This window comes from Castor canadensis, chromosome 6 (genome assembly GCF_047511655.1).
Source record: "Castor canadensis chromosome 6, mCasCan1.hap1v2, whole genome shotgun sequence".
NCBI classification, from domain to species: domain Eukaryota; kingdom Metazoa; phylum Chordata; class Mammalia; order Rodentia; family Castoridae; genus Castor; species Castor canadensis.
In genome coordinates, this window is record NC_133391.1 from 78,011,385 (window position 1) to 78,038,026 (window position 26,642).

Here is a 26,642-nt window from a genome sequence, read left to right on the forward strand (position 1 = left end):
AAGAAAAAGAGGAAATAGCAGATAGTATATATGCATACTGCACATAGCAGAATATTTTAACAGTTCAAAAAGTCTAGGAAAAAAGAAACTAATATGAAAATGTAAAGTTAATATAAAGTCAATAAAGACATGTATAAAGTGGAAGAAATTTTACAGCTTTGAAGACAAGGCCATTTCCATTAATTGGACTACGTGAGAACTAATACATTGGGGTAATTATGGGAAAAAGAAATTGTGCAGTTGGCATAAAATTGGATATTGATGATGAATCAAACAGAAAGTTAAATAGCACTCAATTATTGACAAATTGGACATAAACAATTTAGTAATTAACAAGACAATATTAAATAAACATCTTTATTAAGTAGGTTTCTATCAATAATTAATTCCCAAACTATTGCGGAAACTAGGAATTTCCTCTATTTCTTTCCCAGGACACTGGGGTGACAGACTGGGGATAACTGGCTTCAGGAATTTGAACTCATTTGTCCCAGTACCTCCCATCAGACACACCTCATACTGGTAGCTGTGGGACAGGGTCCCCGCACCGCTGACGTCCACCAGGTGGCCCGGAAAGTGGCCCTGGGGCACCGCACAGCCAGACAGAGAGGCCGGCCTGCTCCTCCTGCACAGCCGCACCGCCACGAACACCAGCACACACAAGAGGAAGAGCGACGACACCGACGCCAAGGCCACCACCAGGTGCAAGGTGAGCGCGTCGCCCCGCCCCTGCTCGGCCGCCGCTTCCGGCAGCGGCAGGTAGGGCTGGGAGAAGCCATCCACCAGCAGCACGTGCAGCGTGACGCTGGCAGACAGCGGCGGCTCGCCATTGTCCCTGACCAGCACCAGCAGCCTGTGCTTGGGCGCGTCGCGCTCGCTCAGCAGCCTGGCGGTGCGCACCTCGCCATTGTGCGGCCACACGCTGAAGAGCCCGGGCTCCGTGGCCTTGAGCAGCTGGTAGGACAGCCATGCGTTCTGGCCCGAGTCGCCGTCCACCGCCACCACCTTGGTGAGCAGGTACCCCGGCTCGGCCGCCCTGGGCAGCAGCTCGGTGCAGGGCGCAGAGGCGTTCTGCATCGGGTACAGCACGAAGGGCGAGTTGTCATTGGCGTCCAGCACCAGCAGGCGCACGAGCGCCTGGCTGCTGAGCGCGGGCGAGCCGCGGTCGGCGGCGCCCACGCGGAACTCCAAGGCCTGCAGGGCCTCGTAGTCCAGCGGCCTCAGGGCGAACAGCTGCCCGCTGTCCGCGTCGATGGCCACGAGCGAGGCGAGGGCCAGGTGCGGCTCTGGGGGCGGCAGCAGCGAGTAGGTGAGCTGGGCGTTGGTGCCCGCGTCCCTGTCTGTGGCGCTCACGCTGCCTATGTGCAGGCCGGGGCTGTTGTTCTCGCGCACCCGCAGGGTGTAGGAGGTGTGCGTGAAGGCCGGGGCGTTGTCGTTCACGTCGGACACCTGCACGCTTATGCTGTGCTCCGTTTGCAGCCTGGGAGTCCCCATGTCTGAAACTGTGATGGTGATGTTGTACTCTGCTTTTTCTTCTCTGTCTAGTGCTCTCTCTGTTACCAAGGTGTAAAAGTTCTTGCCTGAAGGTTTTAGAAGAAAGGGAAGGTCTTCCTTGATGGAGGCAGTAGTCTTTCCATTGTTCCCTGAGTCATGATCTGCAACACTGAAAACAGCAACTACTATGTCTGTGGAGTTTTCTGGAATGGGGCTGGTGAGGGCAGACATTGTCACTTCTGGGGGATTATCATTCACGTCCACCACCTGCAGGAGAAGAGTGCATTTTCCAGAAAGACCTCCTCCATCAGTGGCCTTAATGTCCACTTCATAAGACAGGACCATTTCAAAATCTACTTGTTTTCTCAGTCGAATTTCTCCTGTCATAGGATTTACCTCTAAAGTTTTGCTAATATCTTCCGTAGGCTGAAAGAGTGTGTACAATATTTTTCCGTTGACTCCGCTATCTAAATCTCTGGCAGAGACAGTGACTACCAGGGAGCCCACGGGGCTGTTCTCGAGAATTTGCACCTTGTAGATTGGCTGCTGAAACTCAGGTGCATTGTCGTTGGTGTCTACAACTTCAATTCGGACCTGTGTGGTTCCAGATCGGGGAGGAGAGCCGCCATCCAAAGCTGTCAGTCTGAATCTTAGCTCAGGCTCCTCCTCCCGATCCAGCTCTTTTTCCAGTACCAGCTCAGGGTACTTCCTGCCATCGCTGCGGCTCCGGGTTAGAACGTGGAAATGGGAGTTCGGGCTGATTTTATAGTTCTGAACATTATTGCTTCCTACATCCAAATCCAGAGCATTACTCAGAGGGAATGCATTTCCTAGGGGACTATTTTCTGGTATTTTTAGAATCATTTCTCTTTCAGTGAACACGGGAGAGTGGTCATTTATGTCTTGCACCCTCAGTTCAGCCTGAAATATCTCTAAGGGTTTTTCCATTAACACTTGGAAATGTAGAATACAAGGCTCAATGGAACCACACAGCTCCTCTCGATCTAGTTTCTCATTTATGACCAGATCCCCAGTTTGAACCTTCAGCCGCAAATTCTCTTTGTTTCCCTGGGAAATGATCCGAGCCCCGCGCGTGGACATCTCTGCCAAATCCAATCCCAAGTCTTTCCCTAGATTTGCCACTATGGAGCCTTTCTCCGTTTCTTCCACTACAGAATAGGGCCCCAGCTCAGGGTCCGCCCCAGACAAGCTCAACAAAACAAAGAAAACTAGGACTTGCCTTTGTCTCAGATTTCTCATCCATCCAATCTCCATTGCTCTTTCCTAAAAATTTGGTTCACAGGAGCTTCACGTGCACTCAGGATCCTTGTAGCGCTGTCTTGCAGTGCAGGACGTCAGAGCAAGCCGCGAAATAAAGCTTTTAAAGTTTCTCAATCGCTTTTGCTCTGGCTGAGAAAGCTTAGCTTTTGCTTCCAGGCAGCGAGAGACTGTCTGGAGTTGCAGAGACAATTGCTGTATTCCATCTTCTTAACCTGCAGCGCCACCATGCGTTCTAACTGAGTCTTACAATTTCTGATTTAACTGGAGACATTCTTCAAAATGTAGGGAATAGGCTATATAATGTAACACGCTATTTTCAGCTCGCTTTGAGGTGTTCAGATAGAGATCTGTGATGTTTCACGGGAGATAGTACAAAGAGCAAACTATCACATATTACCGACGAATGCTGCTGAGGTGTTTATTAAATAAAATCATTTAATTTACATTTAACCTGAGAAGAATATGCACTTAGGAGTAAAATGTTTTTGAAGTAACAGGGGAACAGTTTCACATGTGGATATTTTTCATCGTACTAAATTAAAAATGAGTGAACACTGCAAAATTGCAACCAATGGATTTTTAAAGAGTAGAGTTAAATTTGCGTTAATATAGAATAAAATGCTTTGTTCTAACATCTAAAACAGAGAACTGTGAGTTCTCACAAATTTTAAATTATTACAAAGGTTTTTTTCTATATAAGCAGATCTCAAGGTTGAACCTGCCACACTTTTTTGGATTCTTTTTCTTTTCAAATTCTGGCAAGAGCAATTACTGTCTTATTCCTTAAAAACACAGCTTTGGGAAATAACCCACATAGCATACAATTCATACATTTAAAGTGTAGCATTCTGTGGTTTTAATTATCCACAGAGTTGTGCATTCATCACCACGGTCAATTTTGGAACATTTTTGTCACCTGAAAACATAACCTTGCATCCATATAGCTCCTGCCCTCTGCCCCAAGCTATCATTAATCTGTTATTGTCTCTACAGAGTTCCCTATTTTACACTTTCATCTGCATGAATGATATAATACATGGACTTTTGTGACTGGCTTTCAAGGTTCATCCAAGTTGTGGCATGTACAGTAATTCATCACTTTTTTTGACTGAATGATTCTCATGCTCATTTGGACATTTGTGTTGTTTCCACATTTTTTCCTGTTCTGGACAATACTATATGAACATTCATGTATATGCTTTTGTGCGGACATATGTTTTCATTTCTCTAGGAGTGGAATTGCTGGTCATATGATGACTTTATGCTTAAATGTTTGAGGAACTGCCAGACTGTTTTCCAAAATAGCTGCAGCATTTCACATTTCCACCAGCAGTATCTCAGGTTCCAATATTCTCACATTCTTCCAATAATTACTGTTTTCTGGTTTTTTGATGGTAGCTATCCCAGTGGGTATGAAGTAGGGTCTTGGGGTATGATTTGATTGGTGTTTTCCTGATGAATGATGATGGACCCCTTTTCATGTGCTTAGTGGTCATTTTTCCTTGCAAAAAAGTTTATTTAGATCTTTGCCCATTTTTAATTGAATGATTTTTTAAATTGAATTGTAAGAGTTCCTTATAAATTCCAGATACAAGACTCTTGCCATATTTGGATTCTTTGGTTCAGGTTTTCCATTTCTATAGTTTGAACTACATTGAAGATTCATGGTGGGTAGGGCAGGGAGCTCAGTGGTAAAGCATGTGTTTAGCATGCATGAGAGTCTGAGTCTGATCTCCAGGATCACACACACACACACACACACACACACACACACACACACACACAATTCATGATACCTTTATCAACTGTCTTTGTTAAAGAATTTTAGAAGTTTCTTAACTATTATGCATCAAATCAATAAGGCCTAAATTTCTACTATGTGCTGTCCTTTGGCTATAGATGGTATATTGTTAGACTGAATAATTTTCTTCCAAGCAGCTAGTCTGTGCTAGACAGGATAATGGCAAAAATATAATTCTGATACTTTGGTGGAAAAAAAATCTTTGCAAACCTAAATCACTTAAAGGATTGTGAAAGGGAAAATCATCCTGTATTATCTGGGTGAGATAGGGACTTTTCCTTTCTACAATCAGAGGGTCATGTGACTATTAAGGAATGTCCAGACAAGTAATGTGGTTGGCTTTGAGAATGGATGAAGGGGCCATGAGCCAAGTAATGTGGGCAGCATCTAGAAGATGGATAAGACAAAAACATGGGTTCTCTAGAACCACCGGAATACAATGAGTGCATCCCTGCTGACTCGTGATTTTAGTTCTGAAGATCCATATCAGAATTCTGATTTACAAAACTGTAAGATAATATATCTTCATTGATTTAAACAACTATGTTTGTGGCATTTTTCAGCAGCAATAGAAAGCCCGACACATAACATGATCATGGATTCATATGCACCCAGCAACTGAAACAGTAAAAATTAATCACTTCTACAAAAGAATAGTATTATTATAGCAAGTATGGAAGAATGTCTCATTCAGCTATCATGAGTTATTATTTTAGAATAAAGTCATTTATGACCTCCACACATTTATACAGTAAATCTTTTAAGAGGACCAAAGATATAAATGGTTAATCTTAGCAGAAAATAAGTGGCATCCAGCAGTTTTTCCTGCTGAATTTCTAGAATCTCTACGTTATTTAGCCATAAAAATTCCTCCATAACATTGCATGTACATTGCAACTGCTTGCAAACACATGATATGCTAAAATTGTTATAGCATGTTTAATTTTTAATAAGTTATGAAAATGTATATGATAAACTAAACTTAAACTTCCCAAAGATATATTATACATACATACTATATATATAATATTAAGGTTTGAAGATATATATAGAACATATAGAATATGTACTATATAACATAATGTATAACATTACATATATATATGTATATATATAGGTTAAGAGCTGGAGCATTAGATTAATGTAGAGTTAGAATGTACTTCAAATTTTCCTTTTATTATTGAGAATCATAAGAAAATTACTTAACCTTTTTAAGCCTCAGTTTTGTTATGTAAAAAGGGGGATAATATGCTAAGCCCCTTAGAGTTTGAGAAAAGATTAAAAAGGTAATGAATGTACAGCACCCTATCTACTACTTTTAACTAGATTAGAAACCAAGAAATAAAACATCAAAAGACAAGTCAGCTCACACTCTACATTTAACATCTGTGCATTTTACTATATATGTGCATTGTGTAAATTTATTTAAAAAACTTACTGTTAAAAATTAGCCAGGTTTGGTGGCTCATGCTTGTAATTCCAGCAACTCAGGAGGCAGAAATCAGGAGGACTGAGACTCAGGGCCATCTCCAGCAAAATGTTAGCAAGACCCCAGTTCAACCAATAAGCCAATCATGGGGCCTGGCGTCCAAGGTCCCAGCTAAATTGAAGGCATAGGTAGGAGAAGCTCCATCAGAGGCTGGGACCAGGCTGGAAAACAGCAAAAAGCACCAGAACCTATCTGAAAAATAACTAAAGCAAAAATGGTGGGGACTGTTGTTTAAGTGATAGAACGCCATCTGGACAGTGTGAGGCCTGAGTTCTACCCCAGTACCACCCCCAGAATTAGATTCCACTGAAAGTAGCATGAAAACTTAAAAAGAACTTTAGAAGTAGGCAATCTAGGGGTGACATTAACTGCAAAGTCACAAGGGACCCTCTCTTTTCATTCTGTACTGATTGCCTTCATCTTTTGTTTCTATCATTAAATTCCAATATAGCTGTATGTGTACTACTCATGACATGCACATTTCAAGGATAATACAGAAGTTAAGGAAGGAAAAAAGGTGATCCCTACCCAGATGAATCATCTCCCTTTCAGAAGTCTTGGAGGTTGAGGGTTGCTTAGTGACAGAGTGCTTGTCTAGCATGGAAGAGGCCCTGGGTTTGATTCCAACAATGCAAGTCCAAACACACACACACACACACACACACACACAGAGAGAGAGAGAGAGAGAGAGAGAGAGAGAGAGAGAGAGAGAGAGAGAGAGAGAGATCATTGACTATATAACCTGCTTGGTCATGTGCTGGGATCTAACTGCAAAGGAAGCTGTGAAAATGTGTTCTTTTGACAAAGCACATAAATACTGTATATGAAATTTGGGATTTGATACTAAAGAGGGAAAGATAAATGAATATTGACCACTGCACTTTTCCCAAACTTTTTAAAATTGGGGAAAAGCCAGTTTCCTTACCATCTGCTTTGTCTCACTATGTAAATAAGATGTAGCTTTTCCCCTCCTTTAACACCAATGAAATTAAGTGGAAAGCAAGTTAAAATAATAATATTAAAAACAATACAGGTATGCTAATGACAATAAGTACAATTATATAACAAATTAAGATAAAACAACATCAAAGAAGATTAGTGCTATGAAGGCAGAGTAAACCCAGAGTCAGATCCTGTTCCATCTTTGTCCTTCCTGATTGGACTTCAGGACTGCTTTGCATTTTCCTAGAGGGTTAACAAATAACAAAAAAAAAAAACACAAAGAGCTACAATTAATAATGTAGAATTAATTTCCACTCTTTTTTGCATTACAAATTCCAAATCTGTACCAGAACAAAGACTTGCTTGACTACAGACGTCATCAGAGTTTGAAAAGCAAGGTTCAGGACCCTTCACCTGGTACTTGGGGAGAAAAGAGGAGATACAATTTGTTTTTAAAGAGACAACATAACTAAACAAGTTTAGTGTGTTTTAAAGTAGACAGAACAAACCACTTTGAATTTATCACAAAGTTAAATTATGGAATATGAGAAACAATTATTTTAACTGAATGTTGAAGCCTAAATCATTCCTATAGTTGAGCTTTTCTTCCATTTCTGATCCAGGGGAATGTCCTTGGAAATTAGGTAAAATTGGCTTAAAAAACTTGAATTCATTCCTCTCTGAGCCTCCTGTCAGACACACCTCATACTGGTAGCTGTGGGACAGGGTCCCCGCACCGCTGACGTCCACCAGGTGGCCCGGAAAGTGGCCCTGGGGCACCGCACAGCCAGACAGAGAGGCCGGCCTGCTCCTCCTGCACAGCTGCACCGCCACGAACACCAGCACACACAAGAGGAAGAGCGACGACACCGACGCCAAGGCCACCACCAGGTGCAAGGTGAGCGCGTCGCCCCGCCCCTGCTCGGCCGCCGCTTCCGGCAGCGGCAGGTAGGGCTGGGAGAAGCCATCCACCAGCAGCACGTGCAGCGTGACGCTGGCAGACAGCGGCGGCTCGCCATTGTCCCTGACCAGCACCAGCAGCCTGTGCTTGGGCGCGTCGCGCTCGCTCAGCAGCCTGGCGGTGCGCACCTCGCCATTGTGCGGCCACACGCTGAAGAGCCCGGGCTCCGTGGCCTTGAGCAGCTGGTAGGACAGCCATGCGTTCTGGCCCGAGTCGCCGTCCACCGCCACCACCTTGGTGAGCAGGTACCCCGGCTCGGCCGCCCTGGGCAGCAGCTCGGTGCAGGGCGCAGAGGCGTTCTGCATCGGGTACAGCACGAAGGGCGAGTTGTCATTGGCGTCCAGCACCAGCAGGCGCACGAGCGCCTGGCTGCTGAGCGCGGGCGAGCCGCGGTCGGCGGCGCCCACGCGGAACTCCAAGGCCTGCAGGGCCTCGTAGTCCAGCGGCCTCAGGGCGAACAGCTGCCCGCTGTCCGCGTCGATGGCCACGAGCGAGGCGAGGGCCAGGTGCGGCTCTGGGGGCGGCAGCAGCGAGTAGGTGAGCTGGGCGTTGGTGCCCGCGTCCCTGTCTGTGGCGCTCACGCTGCCTATGTGCAGGCCGGGGCTGTTGTTCTCGCGCACCCGCAGGGTGTAGGAGGTGTGCGTGAAGGCCGGGGCGTTGTCGTTCACGTCGGACACCTGCACGCTTATGCTGTGCTCCGTTTGCAGCCTGGGAGTCCCCAGATCTGAAACTGTGATGGTGATGTTGTACTGAGATGTGCTCTCTCTGTCCAGTGGACCCTCTGTTACCAGAGTGTAGAAATTTTCTACAGATGGCTTCAGTATGAAGGGGAGATTGTCCTGGATGGAGCACACCATTTTCCCATTGTTTCCCGAATCTCTATCTCTAATCCTAAAAACAGCAATGACTGTCTCGGGCGAGTTTTCTGCAATTTGGCTCCTCAAAGATGACATGAAAAGTTCAGGTGGATTGTCATTTACATCTGTTACCTCCACAACCACAGTACATTTTCCAGATAGTCCTCCTCCGTCTTTGGCCTGAATAGTTAATGTATAAGTTGGAATTGCCTCATAGTTCAATTCAGCTTTAAGAAGAAGATTGCCAGATGTGGAATTGATTTGAAACGTTTTGAGAATTCTTTCAGTAGCATAAAGGAGTGTGTAAAATATTTCCGCATTACTTCCCGTATCTAAATCCCTGGCAGACACAGTGACAACTAGTGAGCCAACCGGAGTGTTCTCTGGTACTTGCACTTTGTAGAGCGACTGCACAAATTCGGGGGCGTTATCATTTATGTCTACTACCAGAATCCGTACAAGGACCGTCCCTGATCTGGGGGGAGAGTCACCATCCAAGGCCTTTAGGGTTAAAGTGAAGTCAGGCAGCTCCTCGTGATCCAGCACTTGATCCAATACCAATTCAGGAAAGATATTCCCCGCCCCGCCATCATGCACATTAACGTGGAAGTAGGCATTGGGGCTGATGGTATAGTTACTCAGGCTGTTGGTTCCAACATCTAAATCCTGGGCACTTTCTAAGAGAAATGTCGCCCCTGGAGTGGCACTTTCTGATATTTTCAAGGAAATCTCTCTGTCTAGAAATACTGGAGAATGATCATTGATATCTGTGACTTGTAATTCAGCACGGTGAATCTCAAAAGGCTTTTCCAATAACAGCTGGAAAGGCAGTACACAGGGCTCTGTTGGGCCACACAGCTTCTCTCGGTCCAATTTCTCATTTAGAAGTAAGTCACCAGTGAGCGGATTGAGCAGTAAAAAACGTATATTCTGGTCTAAAACAATTCTAGATCCCCGGGCTGACAGTTCCTCAACCCCTAAATCCAAATCATTTGCTATATTGGCCAAAAAGGTGCCTCTCTCAGTCTCCTCCGCTACAAAATACCGCAGCGGTTCTGCGCCAGCCCAAGACATTCCCAGAAATACACAAAGAAATAGGACTTGCCTTTTCTGCACAGCCCGCTCCTCTCTGGCCTCCATTCTTTGGTCAGTCTTTCAAAAATACTTCATTCAGCCGGCCCTCAAGCAGCTCTCAGAAATGGCAGCAACCGACTCCTTAGAAATGAGCTGTATAATAGCAATTTAGGTGAGAACAGATCCCCACTTTTCCCCTAACGCCTGTTATGGCGATTGCCTTTCCGCTTCCGTTCTTGTCAGATTTCCTTTTAAAACTGGAGTCTGTAGCATCCCTTGTGCGGGTTTTTTTTTTTTTCTCTTTTTAGTCAGCAGCGCCACCTTGCGTTTTGTAGCTGCTATTTCCGAACTCAGAATAGAACATAAAGATGGCAGATTAAAAGCACTCTGCCACCGGAGTGATTTTTCCTGAGTGTTTGTTGTCCCATTCTATCATTTTCCTCAGGTATTCACAATTGTGATAGTAAGTAATCACTGTCTCTCATTTCCCCTATGATAATCTGAATTCATTAAAAGAATCTGTTATTTTCTTAAATTTAGGAGCAATAAACTCTGGCTCCCCATCAAAATCCTAAGAAAATGGCAAGAAAACTTTATCCTATTTCAAAAATTGATAGTGAAGAATGTGAAGAAAGCATTCATTAAAAAGTAAAAAAAATTGTCTGAAGATCTTTTATTTATTTGTAATACATTTAGCAATAATATTTGTACATTAGCATAACTGGTCTTTTTTTCAGTTTCTTGTGGATTAAACAAGCCTTCCATTTTCAAGGTATTTACTCTTTACTCATGATATTTTCTGGAACAATTTCTGCCACACAACCTTCACCTTCATCTGCCTTAAGTACTACATATAAGTTATTGTTCATAGATAATCTCAACGACCATAATCTACAAAATCCAATGAATACAACAATATTAATAGTAGAAGGTAGGTCAATCTTGAATTTGTGGAAGTGCTTCTAATATTGCAGCTTTATGTTGATCTCAGAGACAGTCAGTCTTCTGCTTAGATCAAGAAAGTTTTCTTTTTCTTTATTCTTTCATATTTTAAAGTATTTAAAACATTTGTTTAAATTATCTATTTACTTCTCAGTTTTTAAATTCTTGAGTCATTGATATCAATGAAACATAACCACAAATGTTACTATTTTAATGCTCAAATCTTTTTGATGTGTCAAGATGATTTTAGGATTTTCCTGGTCCTTGTTCTGCATGTTTAACTTTAATGGCTTGAGTGTTAAACTATCACTCTGGTTCATAGTATGGGTTAAACTTTCCATCTACTTTCATACAATAGGACAATTAGCATATTATTTGTTTCTACATGCTTGATTACAACTTGCTGTTTGAACTGGTTGGGTTTGGTGACTTTGCTGGTGGTAGATCTATGGCTACCTTTAACATTTTGCCTTTGGTTATAAATCTGTTTGGGTTTTGTTTTTAAGTTACTAGTATTTTATTTTAAAACATCCATTTTCTTCTAGTTTTCAAATGTCTTGGCATTTTTCCTTCATTGTATAATTGGCCTTTAGTTATATTACTATTCTTACTAGCAATGTTTCATATTTTATGTCCTTTGTGTTTTTGGTGCGACTTTGAAGAACTCTATGGTACTGCTCTTTTAAAATGCATTTTTTTTCAAAATAATATTTGACCTTTGTTCAAAATCAAATAGCACTAAGAGGCTTATAAAAAATTGCAATGGTTCTCTGTCCTTCTCTTCCTACTTTTCTTGGTTTCCCTCCCAAGAGATAACCGTTTAAAAACTCTTTAACTTTATTTTTTGTGGGAATAGGGTTTGAAGTAAGGGCTTCCCCAAAGTAGGTGCTCCACTGCTTAAGCCACACCTCCAGTACTATTCTGTATTCTGCTGTATTTTGTTTAATTAATTAAATTTTTTGTTGGACTAGGGCTTGAACTCAGGACTTTGCACTTGCAAAGCAGGTGCTGTACCACTTGAGCCACACCTCCAGTCCATTTTGTTCTGGTTATTTTGGAGATGGGGGGGGGGTCTCTTGACCTATTTGTCCAGGATGCCTTGAACCATGATTCTCCAATCTCATCCTTCCAAGTAGCTAGCATTACAGGCATGAGCCATCCATGTCCAGCTTGGTTAATTAATTTTAGATGTTGTTAATATGCTGGATTAAATTTTAACCCTTTTCTTGCCTTCTTTCACTTGCAACATATTAGAAGCATTGCTGTGTACTAATTTGCGTTTCTTTCTTACTTGTTTTTTGAAGTTACTAAGCATCTTCCTTTTCATTTTCTTCATTTCTTTTCTTCCTGTCTCCCCAGATTTTTACCCCCATTGGGGGGGATCTCTGGAACACTTTTCCCAGGTTGCCCTGGAACCATATGCTCCTGATCTCAGCCTCCCAACTGGCCAAGATTAAAGGTGTAAGCCACTTGCACTCTTGTTTGTCTTTATCCATATCACTTAAGCTTTCCACAATTGCAGTTTTCCCTGAGTACAGCTTTCCACATGGTGATTCCTTTCTCCTGTGAGACAATTCTCCTGTAAATTGGGTAGTTGCTTTCTACACCTGCTGTTCAGCTATCATCCTGAAACTTCCTTTTGTTATAATTCTTGGAATCCTCTTTGCCATTTATTTGGGTTACAGTTCCTATTTGGGGAATTTTGTATCTTTCCCTTTTCCATTTACTCTATGGTTTCAATAGATCACATCTTCTGATAGTTTTATCTAATAGTACAATGTCTAGAAGGACACTGATAATATCCTTTCTTGAGTCACACAGCTGCAGACTGGACTGCTACTTCACTCTGCTTGAGACCCAGTTGTCAGACTAGCATCATCCTTCAATATCACCTGGAAATTCATTCCACTTCTGTCCTGTTTTGATTCTTTTCCTTTTGGTTCTGTTTGTATTCCCCTCTCGTGAATTATATTCTTACTTTGATAATATCTTCCTCTAGTTTCCAGAGGACGATGTATGAGTGTTAAATTTTGTTTTGGTCATATACATATAAACCAAAGTATTGTTAAGAACCCTGCATCTAATCTTTTTTCTTATCCTTCATATGTGACTTATATGTTTATTTATTCTTGCAGTGTTTTGTCATTATTTCAAGCATTTTAAAATTAAATACTGATGTGTTTTGGTTTGGGTTTATATCTTACCCATTGGACTGGCAACTGATGAGCCATTTCATCTATAAAAATAATTTCTTCCAGCTTTTAAAAAATTTTCTTCAATTATTTCATTGATTCTCCCCCCTCCCTTCTTCCTGTTTCACTTCCCTACTATCAGCTCTTCTTTTTTGGCATTCCTTTAATTTAGATGTTGGACTTCTGTTATGATCCTCTCACTTCCTTATTTTTCTCTTCTGTTTGCCATTTAAAAATATTTTTGCAATATTCCTTGAGATATTCTCTTTATTTTCAAGACTTTCTATTGATACTACATTTTATCCTGCTCACATTTTCCAGGAGTTCTGTTTTTGTACTTATTTCTTAGAGTCAATAATTTTTTTCATCTGATAAGATTAGTAAGGTGTTTCCCCCAGTATTATTCTGTTTGCAAACTCTTTTCTTTCTCTGAGTTGCCTTATTTCTTGCTTTTGATTTTTATGTTTCTTTTTGGAAACTTTATTCAACTGTTTGTCTTAATTCAGCTTGAGATACTAAAGAGCACTGAGCAGGTTGGTAGTGCTTATTCATTTTTATCTTGTAGTAAGGTGAACTGGGAGTGCTTGTGATTGGGAAAACCCCAGGATCAGTGTGATTAGATTCTTCTTCATCTTCTACCCAGAAGGAAAAAGTATGGATAGAAAAAGTTAAAGAATTGAGTGGGGAAAAAGGAGGGAAGGTTTGCATCATGATAGGTTGGGTTGTGTTTGCATATCAACTCCCCCCAAATCTTAATGGCTCAGTACAATGAAGGTTGATTTATTTCTCATGCCCCATATCCCATACACTGCAGTGTGGGGCCTTCCTCACAGCAGTTGGTCAGGAACCCAGGCTTCACTTTCACCATCACTGTAGTGAGAAAGAGTAAATGTGTTAAGCTATACACTGTCTCTGAAAGCTTCAGCTAGAAGTGATATTTATTAACCAAAAGAAAATACATTGGCTGTGTAGATTTTTTTTAATGCTGCTATGTGCCTGAAAAGACTTAAATATTCATAATTAGTTCTAATAACTACTGTAACATTTAACAGTCAAGCAACATTCACGATTTAGTTACTTACTTTTCACTACCTATATTACCTCTGCACCCAATAGTGCTAGCAGAACCTGTAATATAATGAATCTCCCTTTGTTCACTCATCAGAAAGTAAAACTCTAGACTTCTGTTAGCGTCGGGAGGTGGGCTCCTCAGTGACTGGAGTGGGGAAGTGTGATCTGACAGCTAGAGCTGCAACTGGTTCTTAGGCAGTTTTTACATAATCCCCCTTATTGCACCCCACCATCATTTCCAGGGTATCCAGGGCCAACAGCTCTGAAGCCTCTAAAATTTCTGCAGTATGTACAGGATTGGTTCTTGACTTTTTCACTGAAGGATTGTTTTCTATCATTTTTCTCCGTATTTTCTACATTATTCTTTCCATCCTTGCATGTTTGTGTTTTTTAATATAACTGTTCATGTTTTTGTTCATGCATTTATAGAGGGAGCCAAGTTAAATGTTTATGTACAATTCACCAATTATATATAGATCCCAAATATTTTTTGAATTTTTCAAAAAAATGGATTTTTGTTTGCATGGTCAAATTGTCTGTGGTTTTTACTCTGTTCAGTTTCTGCTTTTGTTTTTAAGCAATCTTTTCAATTTTATTTTTAGAAATAAGTTTTCTAATTCTTGAGTCATTTACTTTAGGCTTATTTTTAGATTAATTCTTTGTGAATCTTGATGTCAAAGATAAGCACACAAGTCTCATAATTATCCCCTTCATCCTTTCCCTATTGCTTTGCATATCACATTATTTTTATCTTCGTGATTACTATTTAAATTTTGTTAGCATATATTAATTGTACAAAATAATGAGTTTCACTATGGCATTTCTCATACATGCATGAGAAATTACTTGGTGATACATGCCTGTAATCTCAGAGCTCAGGAGGCTGAGGGAAGAGGATCTCGAGTTCAAAGCCAGTCTGGGCTACATTTTGAGATTCTGTCTAAAAAATAAAATGTGGAATGTGACATTGAGCTCTTTCTTTATTTTTCACAAATAATGAATTTGTAAGCTAATTTTGACTTACTGTGTTATGCATTAAGAGAGAATAAAAGAGTACATGATTTATATTCAGACTGTTCTCTGTCTCTGTCTCTGTCTCTTTCTTCTTAATCTCTCAAAAATGTATTTGAAATTTTTTATGCTTCCCTATTAAATGAAGATATGTTAGCTCAAAGGACTAATGTTTTAACTCTTTGATTGTTTTGTTTTATACCTTTTAATCTACAACATTGAGAAACTCTTATTCCTTATAATTTGAGTGAAAATTTGAATTTTGAATTGGTTCTCATATTGTAAATGATTTCTTGTTGGGTGAGCAAAGAAAGTATGAACTACTTAACTAGTAAATGAACTTTTTAAAAAAATAAAGAAATAAAATATTTTATTATAGTTTTTAAGTTTACTAAACCAGATGATAAAATAAAACACTCAAATATATTCATTCATTACTTCAAACTTATTCATCTATATGTACTTCAATATATGTTTTCCTAAGCCCATCAGATCTGTGACGATTACTATCTCATGCAGAAGGAAGATTATTGATTTGTCTGGGCAGAGCAATTGTATTTTGCATATGCAAGTTTGAGTTGCAAAGAACTTCAAATCATAAACATAGTTTGTTATGAAACTTCATTGCTGATGGCCCTCTGTTGATCATGTTTTCAGTATCTTCACTGAAACAAAAGAAAACCATTTTGAAGAATGAAACATGCAACCTAGGGTTTTCAGACACACCACAAACACATTTTAAGGGCAAGCAACCAGATGAGTCACACAAAGAAACAAAGATACCATGAATGAAAAGTAGCAGAAATAAGCCCACAGCTACTTCAGATATTGGAAGTACAGACAGGTTTTTAAACAAATCATACTTACTATACATAAATAAATAAATAAATACTTGAAAATAGCTGCACAGTTCAGAGTTCCAGGAAAAAGGGATGCATACTTATCATATTCAAGTCCTAACCTAATGAAGGTAATGAATTTCAAAGTTAAAAAGCAGGTTACCCAGGGTTAACCATGTAGCTCAGTGGGAAACCACTTACCTAGTATGCACAAAGCCCTGGGTCCCCATCCCCAGCAAGTAAAAAAAAGCAAGTTATCTATAAGTGAAGAAAACCAGGAAAATGGGTTCCATCTTTCCTCTGAGACACAAAGAAAATGTCTACAAGGTTCTGATGGGCAGATATCTTGGTTCTATAATTTTACACCAACCCAATATGTTGCCCAAGTACAAAGATAATAACAATGGGACAAACAGGAAAGAATTCATAAAACATTTCATTGGCATTCATGAATGCTTGTTGCAAAAAACTATTTAAGGATGAAATTCAGCCAACTTTATGGCTGAAAGGAGAAATTCTGGTGGAAGGACTAATGTGATACTTAATTTCAATAAATCATTGAGAAAAAGAAAGTTGACTTTCTTTTGTTGTTGAATTTTATACCCAGCTAAACTGTACTCCTGAGGCATTTGAGAATTCAAGAAACACAGCACCAATAAACTTAATAGGACTACTTTTGATGAAATGAGTCAATTCAAGGGTTGAAACATCAAGGATGGTTCAGTATGGGGAAAGTGGGATATCATTCCAGTTTGAGCATACTACTTAATCTCAGTTACCTCCTGAAGTGTTATTTAAATGTTAGACAGGAAATGTTTAAAATAAGTGAACTTGTAAAGGCAAAAAGAATGGGAAAAAAAGACAAATCACTAAAATTTTTGGAAGATGTAAAGAACACAGACAGTTGGTCACCAACCAATATCATTATTTTCTTCTCCCAAATGAGAAACATTTAACAGAATGAAAATCAAATCCAGTCAAAGTAATGATCCAAATTGAATGTCCAGGAATAGGCTAAAACTATTGGCTGAAAATCTATATAAAGAGTATTTATGTCTGAGAATTCCTTTCCCAGTCAATGAAGCAAGGAAAAGGAAAAGCTTTTCCTTTTCTCATAGTGTCATAAAATGAGAGTTGTAAAATATACAGATGTTAAATAGAAAGGGTTCTGAACTGAGGCATGACTGAGGACAGGACCGAGTTCTTAGTGAGAAGAGGGTTAATAATTCTTCATACTGATTATTCTTATCAAGTATCTCTCAAAGTGCTAGGTATCAACTTTTTAACACTTTCCATTCCATCCACCACCATACTTTTGAATTCCTCTCTAGGAAATAACATGGGGTCATGAGAAGAGAAAATACTTAACAGATACTGACTTTTGGCCCTTGAATAAAATGTTTCCTGTATCATTACTCTATAGTGAAGTCCATCACTCAACTAGTTCCACCAAATATAACAATGTCTAACAAGCTTTTTACTGCCCCATGATGAAAACAAAAAGTAGTATAATAGGTCTCTAACATAAAGATAGAGACCCACAACAAAGAGCATAAAAGTCATGCTGAATAAAAATATAATGATAGCATTAGAAGAAATATTTTTAAAATAGAAAATTCCTTTAGTCTATAGTAAAATAAAAGACTACTGTGGATGGATTAAAGGCTCCAGAGATTATATTAAGGATGGATTAAAGGTAAGGGATAAAACTATAAAACCCTTAGAAGAAAACATAAGTGTAAATCTTTATGAACTTCCATTAGGCAATGATTTCTTAGATATGACACCTAAATTATATGCCACCAAAGGAAAAAGTAGATAAATTGGCATCTATCAAAATAAAGATTTTGTGCTTCAAATAACTATCAATAAAGTGAAATGACAACCCATAGAACAGGAAACTATTTGTAAATCCCATATCTAATAAGGCTCTGGTTCAGATTTTATAAAGAGCTATTATCATTCAATAATAAAAAGATAAAAATTTGCAGGACACCAGTGATTTATGCCTGTAATTCTAGCTACTTACGAATATAAGATGGGGAGGATCGAGGGTCAAGGGCAGCCTGGGCAAATAGTTCACAAGACCCCATTTCCAAAATAACCAGAGCAAAAGGACTGGAGGTGTGGTTCAAGCAGTAGAGTGTCTGCTTTGCAAGCATGAAACCCTTAGTTCAAATCCCAGTCCCACCAAAAAATTAAAATAAAATAAAAGATAAAAATTCAACGAGAAAGTTGGTAAACTATTTGAGTAGACAATGCTCCAAAAAAAGATGGCTCTGAGTCAAATGGCCAGTAAACATATGAAAAGATGGTCAACATCATTAGTCGCTTGGGAGCTTCCAAGCAACCACAGTAAAGATATTACCTCACATCTTCTCACAGAGTCACTATATGACACAAAAGAACTGAAAACATATGTCCACACAAAATCTTGTGCATGAGTGTTCATAGCAGCATTATTCACAATAGTCAAAAAGTGGAACTAACCAATGAATAAAGTATGGTATGTTTATAAAATGAAATATTAGCCATAAGAAAGAATAAAGGGATGATATAAGCAATAACATACATGAACCTTGAAAGTATTATTATAAATGAAAGAAGCCAGACACACAGAGTACATATTATATGATTCTATTTATGTAGAATGCCCAGAATAGGCAAATCCAAAGACAAAGAGTTGATTAGTGGTTGCAATGGACTATAGGGAAGAGGGAATGAGGTGTGTCTGCTAATGGGTACCAGGTTTCTCTCAGGGATAGTGAGAATGTTCTACAATTACAGAGTGTTAATAATTGCACAACTTTTGAATATATTAAAAACTATTGGATTCTGCTTTTCAAAGGTGAATTATAATTGTTTATGAATTATATCTCACTGAAAATTAAAAACTGAAAAATCTGCTATAGAAACATTCAGAGAACAAGAGTCTTTTGAAAGTCGAATTATGATATCAAAATTTGTGAGGAATATGGCAAGGGGAGGATAAAGAAGAATGGTGGAGGGGGTGAAATCAAGTATTATATATTTGATATTTATAAAACTTTTGTAATTACCATAATGTACTTGCACCCAGCAAAATAATAAAAACTATTTATAAAAAGAGTTTGAAAATCAGTCAGAAGGATGCAGATACAGGTTGAGAAGAACTACAGAACTCAGAAAAATAAAGACAAAGGATAGTAAACAGAACAAAGTTAAGAAAAGTTAAGCCAGGAGCGATGGTGCTCGTCTGTACCCTAGAACTCAGGAGGTAGAGACAGAAGGCTCTCAAGTTTGAGGCCAGCATGAGCTGCATAGTGAGATGCCGTTTCAAAAAAATCAGATATTAAACAACTTACTCTTGAGCAATCCCTGGATCAAGGACGAAATCAAGAAAGAAATTTAAAAATCTATTCAAACAAATGAAAATGAAGACACATCATACCTAAACCTATGAGATACAGAAAAAGCTGTACTGAAAGAAATTTATGTTTAATAAAAAAACTTAATAAGATTTCAAATAAACAACCAGTCACTATATCTTAAAGAATTAGAAAAATAAGAATAAATCAAACTTAGTCTTAGTAGAAAGAGTGAGGTGTGGCACACACCAGCAATTCCAGCACTTGTGAGGGAGGGGCAGAAGAATGGAGAGTTCAAGACCAGCCTGAGTGACATAATGAGACCCTGTTCCAAAAACATCCACAACAAAATTAGTAGAAGAAAAGAAATAATAAAGATCAGAGCAGAAATAAATGAAATACAGACTGAAAATTAACATAAAATGTCAATGAAACAAAGAACTGGTTCTTTGAAAGGATAAATAAAATTGGCAAAGCCTTAGCTATACTAAGAAAAAGAGAGATCAGACTTAAATAAAAAATTAGAGATGAAAAGGGAGACATTACTACCGAAACCACAGAAATACCAAGCATCATTAGAGGGTGTCATGTGTCAAAATTTTATAATTTAGAAGAAATGGACAAGTTCTGAGAGAAAAACTGAACAGACCAATAAGAAGTAACAAGAGTGAATCAAAAATAAAACATCTTCCACCAAAGAAAAGCTCAGGAAAAATGGCTTCACTACCAAATTCTACCAAACATTTAAAGAAGTATTACCAATTATTCTTAAATTATTAAAAAAAACCCAAAGAGGAGGGAATCCTTCCAAACACATTCTACAAGGTCAACATTATTCTGGTAGAAAAACCCAAATAAGGATAGAACAAAAAAGAGAAACTATATGCCAATACACTTGATGAACATAAATGCAAATATCTTTAGCAAAATACTAGGAAACGGAATCTAACACCACATTAAAAAGATTATTCATAAAGGGCTGAAGGCAGAGCTTAATGGTAAAATGCTTGTTGAGGAGTGTGAGGTCCTGGGCTCCATCCCCAGCACTTCCCCTAGAAAGGATTATTCACGATGACCAAGTAGGAGTCATCCAGGGATGCAAGGATGATTCGACATACAAACCAACTAATCAAGAAACAAGCACCCACCCCTCTTCCCCCTAAAAAAACAGAAAAAATTAAATTTCATACACAATTCACACATTCACAATACAATTAACAGAAGCTATGTAACAAGAAAATGAAGATCACTGAGTGGAGGAAATAATTTTAAAAACACAACACACTCAACCCTGTTCTAGTCTGAATATGTCTCAAGAATGATGAATCTCATTGAGTAGCTAAACAATGAATGCCAAAATTCTATGACACAGTAATGAAATTCTAGAGCACTGCAGACAAATATGGGAACCTAAATTCATTTAGAGTAAGGTTTCTTGATTTAATCACGATTAGCATTTGAGACAAATAATCTTTACATGCATTGTAGAATGTTAGGCAGTATATCTATCCTTCAGTTGTGACAAATATGTTTGCAGACAAGGACAAATTTTGCTGGGTGGCAAAATTATGCTGGCTAAGAACCAAGGATTTAGAGGGAAAACAAAGGTTCTCAGAAAAGTATCAGAATGTTAAAGATTGGAAGACAGAGGAGGAATGCCTTCAGAATACTACCTGCAAATAATTCCTAACCTGTAATTCCACACCCAATAGAATCTTCAAATAGATACTTAACTTTTTGACCTCTGAACTTTTGAGATATTCAAGCCTTTGATACACTTATGATCAAATTTTCTTTGGAAATTCAAGGAAATAAACCGAACAAGAGGCAGATATAAACCACAGAATTCTAAGTTAAATACAAGAGGAAAACAAAACATAATTTCATGATGATGGATAAAGCACACTGCCAGCTGTACAATAAGTATAGATGGCAACTGAGGAAGAGGTTTGATTGTTCTAGAATGGCTCCAAGATGACAGAATGAAACATTTATGAATCTAATCATCAAAGTGAGAGCTGTAGAGTTGGAAAAGTTGGGGATAACATAAAAATACATACATAGGAAGATAAGTAAAAGAGAAAAGGAGGCAATTATCAACTTAAGGATAAAAGAAAGAAGGTTTTCTTTTTTACTTTTGAGACTCAAGTATAAGCAATACCAATATGGTGACAATTGCACAAACATTAAACAGAATTATGTTATTGATAGGTAGGAGGATGGGGAGGAAAATGTGCAAATAAGTATGTGTGCCTTTTAGGAAGGAAGCACACAGTTAATATATAAAACTGAAATTTGAAACTGGGTGTGGTAGTTTACCCAGTGCTGAGTTCCTAATCTCAGCACTTGAGAGGCTGAGGCAGAAGGAGCTTCAATTCTAGGCCAGGCTGGGTTATATCCTGAGACTCTGTCTCAATAAACAAAGCAAAACAAAAACTCTGAAATTTGAGAAAAAAATTTAAAGCATATTATCTAGATGGAAATAAATATAAAAAATAGTTGAAAACATAAAAGTGGTTAGTTCTAGGCAGTCAGACTTCAATAAAATAGGAAGAAATGTAGTATTGTATCATTTTAAACTTATATTAAAAAATATAGAAACAATTGTGGAAATTATCCTTTCAAAATGCATTATAAGTGTGGCATTGACAAGGTAAAATAGATATAATACAAAAAGGTGAATAGAGGAGGTGTATGAATATTTATTGCTGATTTTAAGTGGCCAGTTAAGTGATGCTAATAGCTGAATATGCATCATAATCAATTTCTTAAATTTACAGGGATTATTTACTTAAATTTAAGCAAGGTTGCCTTATATTCAATCTGATAGTTTAAATTAGAAGTTATTGGTTTATTTTAGATCAATTTTACAAAATTATTTACATCTGCTAATATAACTCTTATAAACATTTATAGCAGTATTTTGTTTATTTGCTTGCTTGTTTTTGTAGTACTGGGGATTGAGCCCAGAGACTTGTGCCTGCTAAGTATATGTTAATTCTCTGAGCTACACCTTATGGCTCCAGTAGAAATGTTTCACAAAAATGTTGACCTGATGAAATTTTTCTGAGTGATGGAAAAATGATACTCATTTGCCTTATTTTTTATACTTACTGCATATGTGTGAGTCATGAGACTAAATACTATTTCAAAAGAATGAGAATCAATTTACATAGTAAAACCATTTATTATGAAAAGCAGTTGAAAATCTACCATTTTTCATCTTCTTTCATAGCTAATTGAAACTTTTAGAATAGGAGGAGATGATCTAATTAAATCACTTTGAAAGAAAATATTCAATTTAGAAACATCAATCAGAGTACATACTGGTTCCTCTGAATCAAGACAATAGTGTCTTTAAAACTAGGCAACAAAATTGCAAGAATTTACAAGATCACCAAAATATTTCCATAAGTGAAAATTATTTTTAAAGCTGAAAGTCAATCACTTACAATAGAGTTTGATTCATGCTGATAATGATCAGAAAGCTTGTAACACAATTCGCTTACCTATTATAAGATATCAGTGAACAAGCTCAAATATCAGGAACCTGAAAACATCTGTGACTTACAAAAATATGACAAAAACAAACACTGGGAAACGTTTCACTGCTATTATGTGCACGTGCATCATTTATGATGGCTAGCAAGATAATAGAGAAAGGTTAACTGGTTCAACAGTTTGAAATAGGTATAAGTATGACAATAATTACTAACGTGTGAGTATGAAAAGGGCTGTGACAGAAAGGGCTGTGAACTTATAGACACATCAGCGAATACCATAAAATTATCACATGTAATCAAAGTCAGATTCTTAATTGACCCCAAAATTATTTCTGAAGTTGGAATTTTCCTCGGGGTTCCAATCAGCCCCTTCACTCAAGAAACTGGGGAGTATGGGTTTAAGAAATTTGAACTTATTTGCCCTAGTGCCTCCCGCCAGACAAACCTCATACTGGTAGCTGTGGGACAGGGTCCCCGCACCGCTGAAGTCCATCAGGTGGCCCGGAAAGTGGCCCTGGGACACCGCACAGCCAGACAGAGAGGCCGCCCTGCTCCTCCTGCACAGCCGCACCGCCACGAACACCAGCACACACAAGAGGAAGAGCGACGACACCGACGCCAAGGCCACCACCAGGTGCAAGGTGAGCGCGTCGCCCCGCCCCTGCTCGGCCGCCGCTTCCTGCAGCGGCAGGTAGGGCTGGGAGAAGCCATCCACCAGCAGCACGTGCAGCGTGACGCTGGCAGACAGCGGCGGCTCGCCATTGTCCCTGACCAGCACCAGCAGCCTGTGCTTGGGCGCGTCGCGCTCGCTCAGCGGCCTGGCGGTGCGCACCTCGCCATTGTGCGGCCACACGCTGAAGAGCCCGGGCTCCGTGGCCTTGAGCAGCTGGTAGGACAGCCATGCGTTCTGACCCGAGTCGCCGTCCACCGCCACCACCTTGGTGAGCAGGTACCCCGGCTCGGCCGCCCTGGGCAGCAGCTCGGTGCAGGGCGCAGAGGCGTTCTGCATCGGGTACAGCACGAAGGGCGAGTTGTCATTGGCGTCCAGCACCAGCAGGCGCACGAGCGCCTGGCTGCTGAGCGCGGGCGAGCCGCGGTCGGCGGCGCCCACGCGGAACTCCAAGGCCTGCAGGGCCTCGTAGTCCAGAGGCCTCAGGGCGAACAGCTGCCCGCTGTCCGCGTCGATGGCCACGAGCGAGGCGAGGGCCAGGTGCGGCTCTGGGGGCGGCAGCAGCGAGTAGGTGAGCTGGGCGTTGGTGCCCGCGTCCCTGTCTGTGGCGCTCACGCTGCCTATGTGCAGGCCGGGGCCGTTGTTCTCGCGCACCCGCAGGGTGTAGGAGGTGTGCGTGAAGGCCGGGGCGTTGTCGTTCACGTCGGACACCTGCACGCTTATGCTGTGCTCCGTTTGCAGCCTGGGAGTCCCCATGTCTGAAACCGTGATGGTGATGTTGTACTGAGATGTGCTCTCTCTGTCTAGTGGACCCTCTGTTACTAGAGTGTAGAAATTTTCTACAGATTGCTTCAGTATGAAGGGGAGATTGTCCTGGATGGAGCACACCATTTTCCCATTGTCTGCAGAGTCTGGGTCTGAAATTCCAAAAATGGCGACCACAATTTCCTGGGAGTTTTCTGGAATGTCACTGATAAGCGATGACATGGTCAATTCTGGGGCGTTGTCGTTAATGTCCATCACTTCTAGAGCTACAGTGCATTTTCCAGAAAGACCTCCACCGTCTGTGGCCTGAATTTCCATGCGGTATAATCGAATATCCTCAAAATCCAACTGTTTTTTTAATCTAATTTCTCCTGTTCCTCTATTTATTTCAAAAGCCTGATTGACTTGACTTGAGGATTGGAAAAATGAGTAGCTGAGCTCTCCGTGAATCCCAGCATCTAAATCTCTAGCTGACACGGTGACGATAAGGGAACCCATAGGGCTGTTCTCTGGGACCTTCACTTCATAGAGCCCCTGAACAAATTCAGGAGCATTGTCATTGATATCCAAGACCACAATGAGAACCTGGGAAGCTCCTGATTTGGGCGGTGACCCACCATCCTGTGCCCTTAGTGTTAATCTGAGCTCAGGCTGCTCCTCATGGTCCAGCACTCTGTCAAGCACCAACTCAGGGTATTTCCTGCCATCGCTGTGAATGCGGGTGAGAAGGTGGAAATGGGAGTTGGTGCTTATCGTGTAGTTCTGAACTGTGTTGCTACCTACGTCCAAATCTTGAGCTATTTTCAAAGGAAACATGGCTCCTGGAGGGGTGCTTTCCACGATTTTAAGAAGGATTTCATTTTCTAAGAATTCTGGAGCATGGTCATTTACATCTTGGAGCTGTAGTTCACCTTGAATAAACTGCACCGGGTTTTTCAGTAACACCTGGAAAGGCAGTATGCATGGATCTGTGTCCCCACACAACTCCTCCCGGTCCAATTTTTCTTTTAGGAGCAAATTCCCACTCCTCTGTTCGAGCTGCAGGTGCTGTTTGCTCCCCTTGGAAAATATCTGGGCGCCCCGCATTACCAGCTCCTCTATGCCCAACCCCAAATCTTTTGCTAGGTTGCCAACAAAAGAACCGCTGTCTCTCTCTTCTAGAATGGAATACTTAATGGTCTCACTGCCCACCTCCCACAGTATTAGCAAGAAAACAATGGCGGTCACTTGCCTTTTCTGAAGTGCTTTTGGGAGTGGTGTCTTCATAGTTCCTTCGGTCCAAAAGATGCAGTAATTAATCACAAAAGAATTGCTTTGTAGCCAACTCAGGTATCTGGATTCAATAATCTTGACTTCGTCTCTTTTTTTACATTGCTTGACTTGGGAATATTTGCCTTTCTGATAGCTGGTAGCTGGTAGCATAACCTGCTTCCTTTTTAAACTGCCAGAAACAGCTCGGTTTTTTAAGGAGTCACGGCTTCTGCAGTTTTCACTCTTAGCCTGCAGCGCCACCAAGCGTTCTACTTTACAACTTCAGATAATTTTCATTTCAAAGTAGAATGTAATAGCTAAAATAGCTTGTTCTTCTTTTAAGTCATAGCATTCCATACACTTCCTTTTCCCCAACCCGTTTGACAGTCTTGTTTAGGTACTTAACAAATGTTGTGAGAGCAAATGTAATTTATATGTATATACATCTTTCCCATAAAGATAGAAATTCAGTACACAAAGCCCTGCTGAAGTAAATTAATTTATTTAACAATTATTTATCTCTGGAGACATTCATATAGCTTCTGAAGATAGTAATATAAATATGGCACAAAAATTCTTGCTCTTGGAGATTTTAATTTTATTATAATATTGGCTTGTTCATTTGTTAGAAAAAATATGATTTTTGAAAATGCAGTTTCTACTCCCAAATGGCAATGTGCTTATAACTCATGAAAGAAAAATTAAGATGAGGTTTTTTGTCAGTCTCTGGGCTACAGTCTTTGTACTTTTTTCCTTCATAAATTCACTGTGTACAGTTGTCAGTGAGGTTGAGAGGTAATGGTCACTTATTTTATCTGAAATCAGTATAAACTTAGAATTCAGGCAATGTCTGTATTAGAAAATTAACTCAGTGAAGTAAAAAAAGGGTTTTGACCTACATGTATTGAAGAGGGGTCTAGCACAGTGTACATTCTTTGTTCTATAGAGATGGGGTAACGGAAAAACACTGAAGATCCTACTAAAGCCACAAGGTTGGAGTGAGAATAGTGAAAGCAAATCCTCCCAAAAAAGAAGATGCTATTTGAAAAAAAGAGGGTCTATATCCAGGAATACCAAACAATAAGAGTTACCCACATCCATTAAATCAACTAGGAAACATCTATGAAAGGTTCCTATTTGGACTCCAAAATA

The 26,642-nt window shown here is 39.8% G+C and overlaps 3 protein-coding genes across 4 annotated transcripts; all 3 read right to left on the reverse strand.

Moving 5' to 3' along the window:
• Positions 1-18: 18 nt before the first annotated feature.
• LOC109702601 (protocadherin beta-16-like) lies at positions 19-6,932 on the reverse strand. The gene has a single exon (XM_020187898.2). It carries the CDS (start codon positions 2,767-2,769, stop codon positions 376-378), a length of 2,394 nt encoding a protein of 797 aa, XP_020043487.2. The 5' UTR covers positions 2,770-6,932; the 3' UTR covers positions 19-375.
• A 132-nt stretch (positions 6,933-7,064) lies between these two features.
• Positions 7,065-10,152, reverse strand: LOC109702600 (protocadherin beta-7). Of its 2 annotated transcripts, XM_074076825.1 has the most exons (2): positions 7,710-10,152; positions 7,065-7,250 (listed from the first exon to the last, which is right to left on the reverse strand). In XM_074076825.1, exons 1-2 carry the CDS (start codon positions 9,963-9,965, stop codon positions 7,230-7,232), a joined length of 2,277 nt encoding a protein of 758 aa, XP_073932926.1. In that variant the 5' UTR covers positions 9,966-10,152; the 3' UTR covers positions 7,065-7,229. The 2 variants fall into 2 exon arrangements, with proteins under 2 accessions (XP_073932926.1, XP_020043486.2); XM_020187897.2 differs by having other exon boundaries at positions 7,065-10,152.
• Positions 10,153-15,560: 5,408 nt separating this feature from the next.
• Positions 15,561-25,777, reverse strand: LOC109702599 (protocadherin beta-14-like). The gene has a single exon (XM_074076823.1). The coding sequence runs from the start codon at positions 25,659-25,661 to the stop codon at positions 23,115-23,117; it is 2,547 nt and encodes an 848-aa protein (XP_073932924.1). The 5' UTR covers positions 25,662-25,777; the 3' UTR covers positions 15,561-23,114.
• Positions 25,778-26,642: the final 865 nt, after the last annotated feature.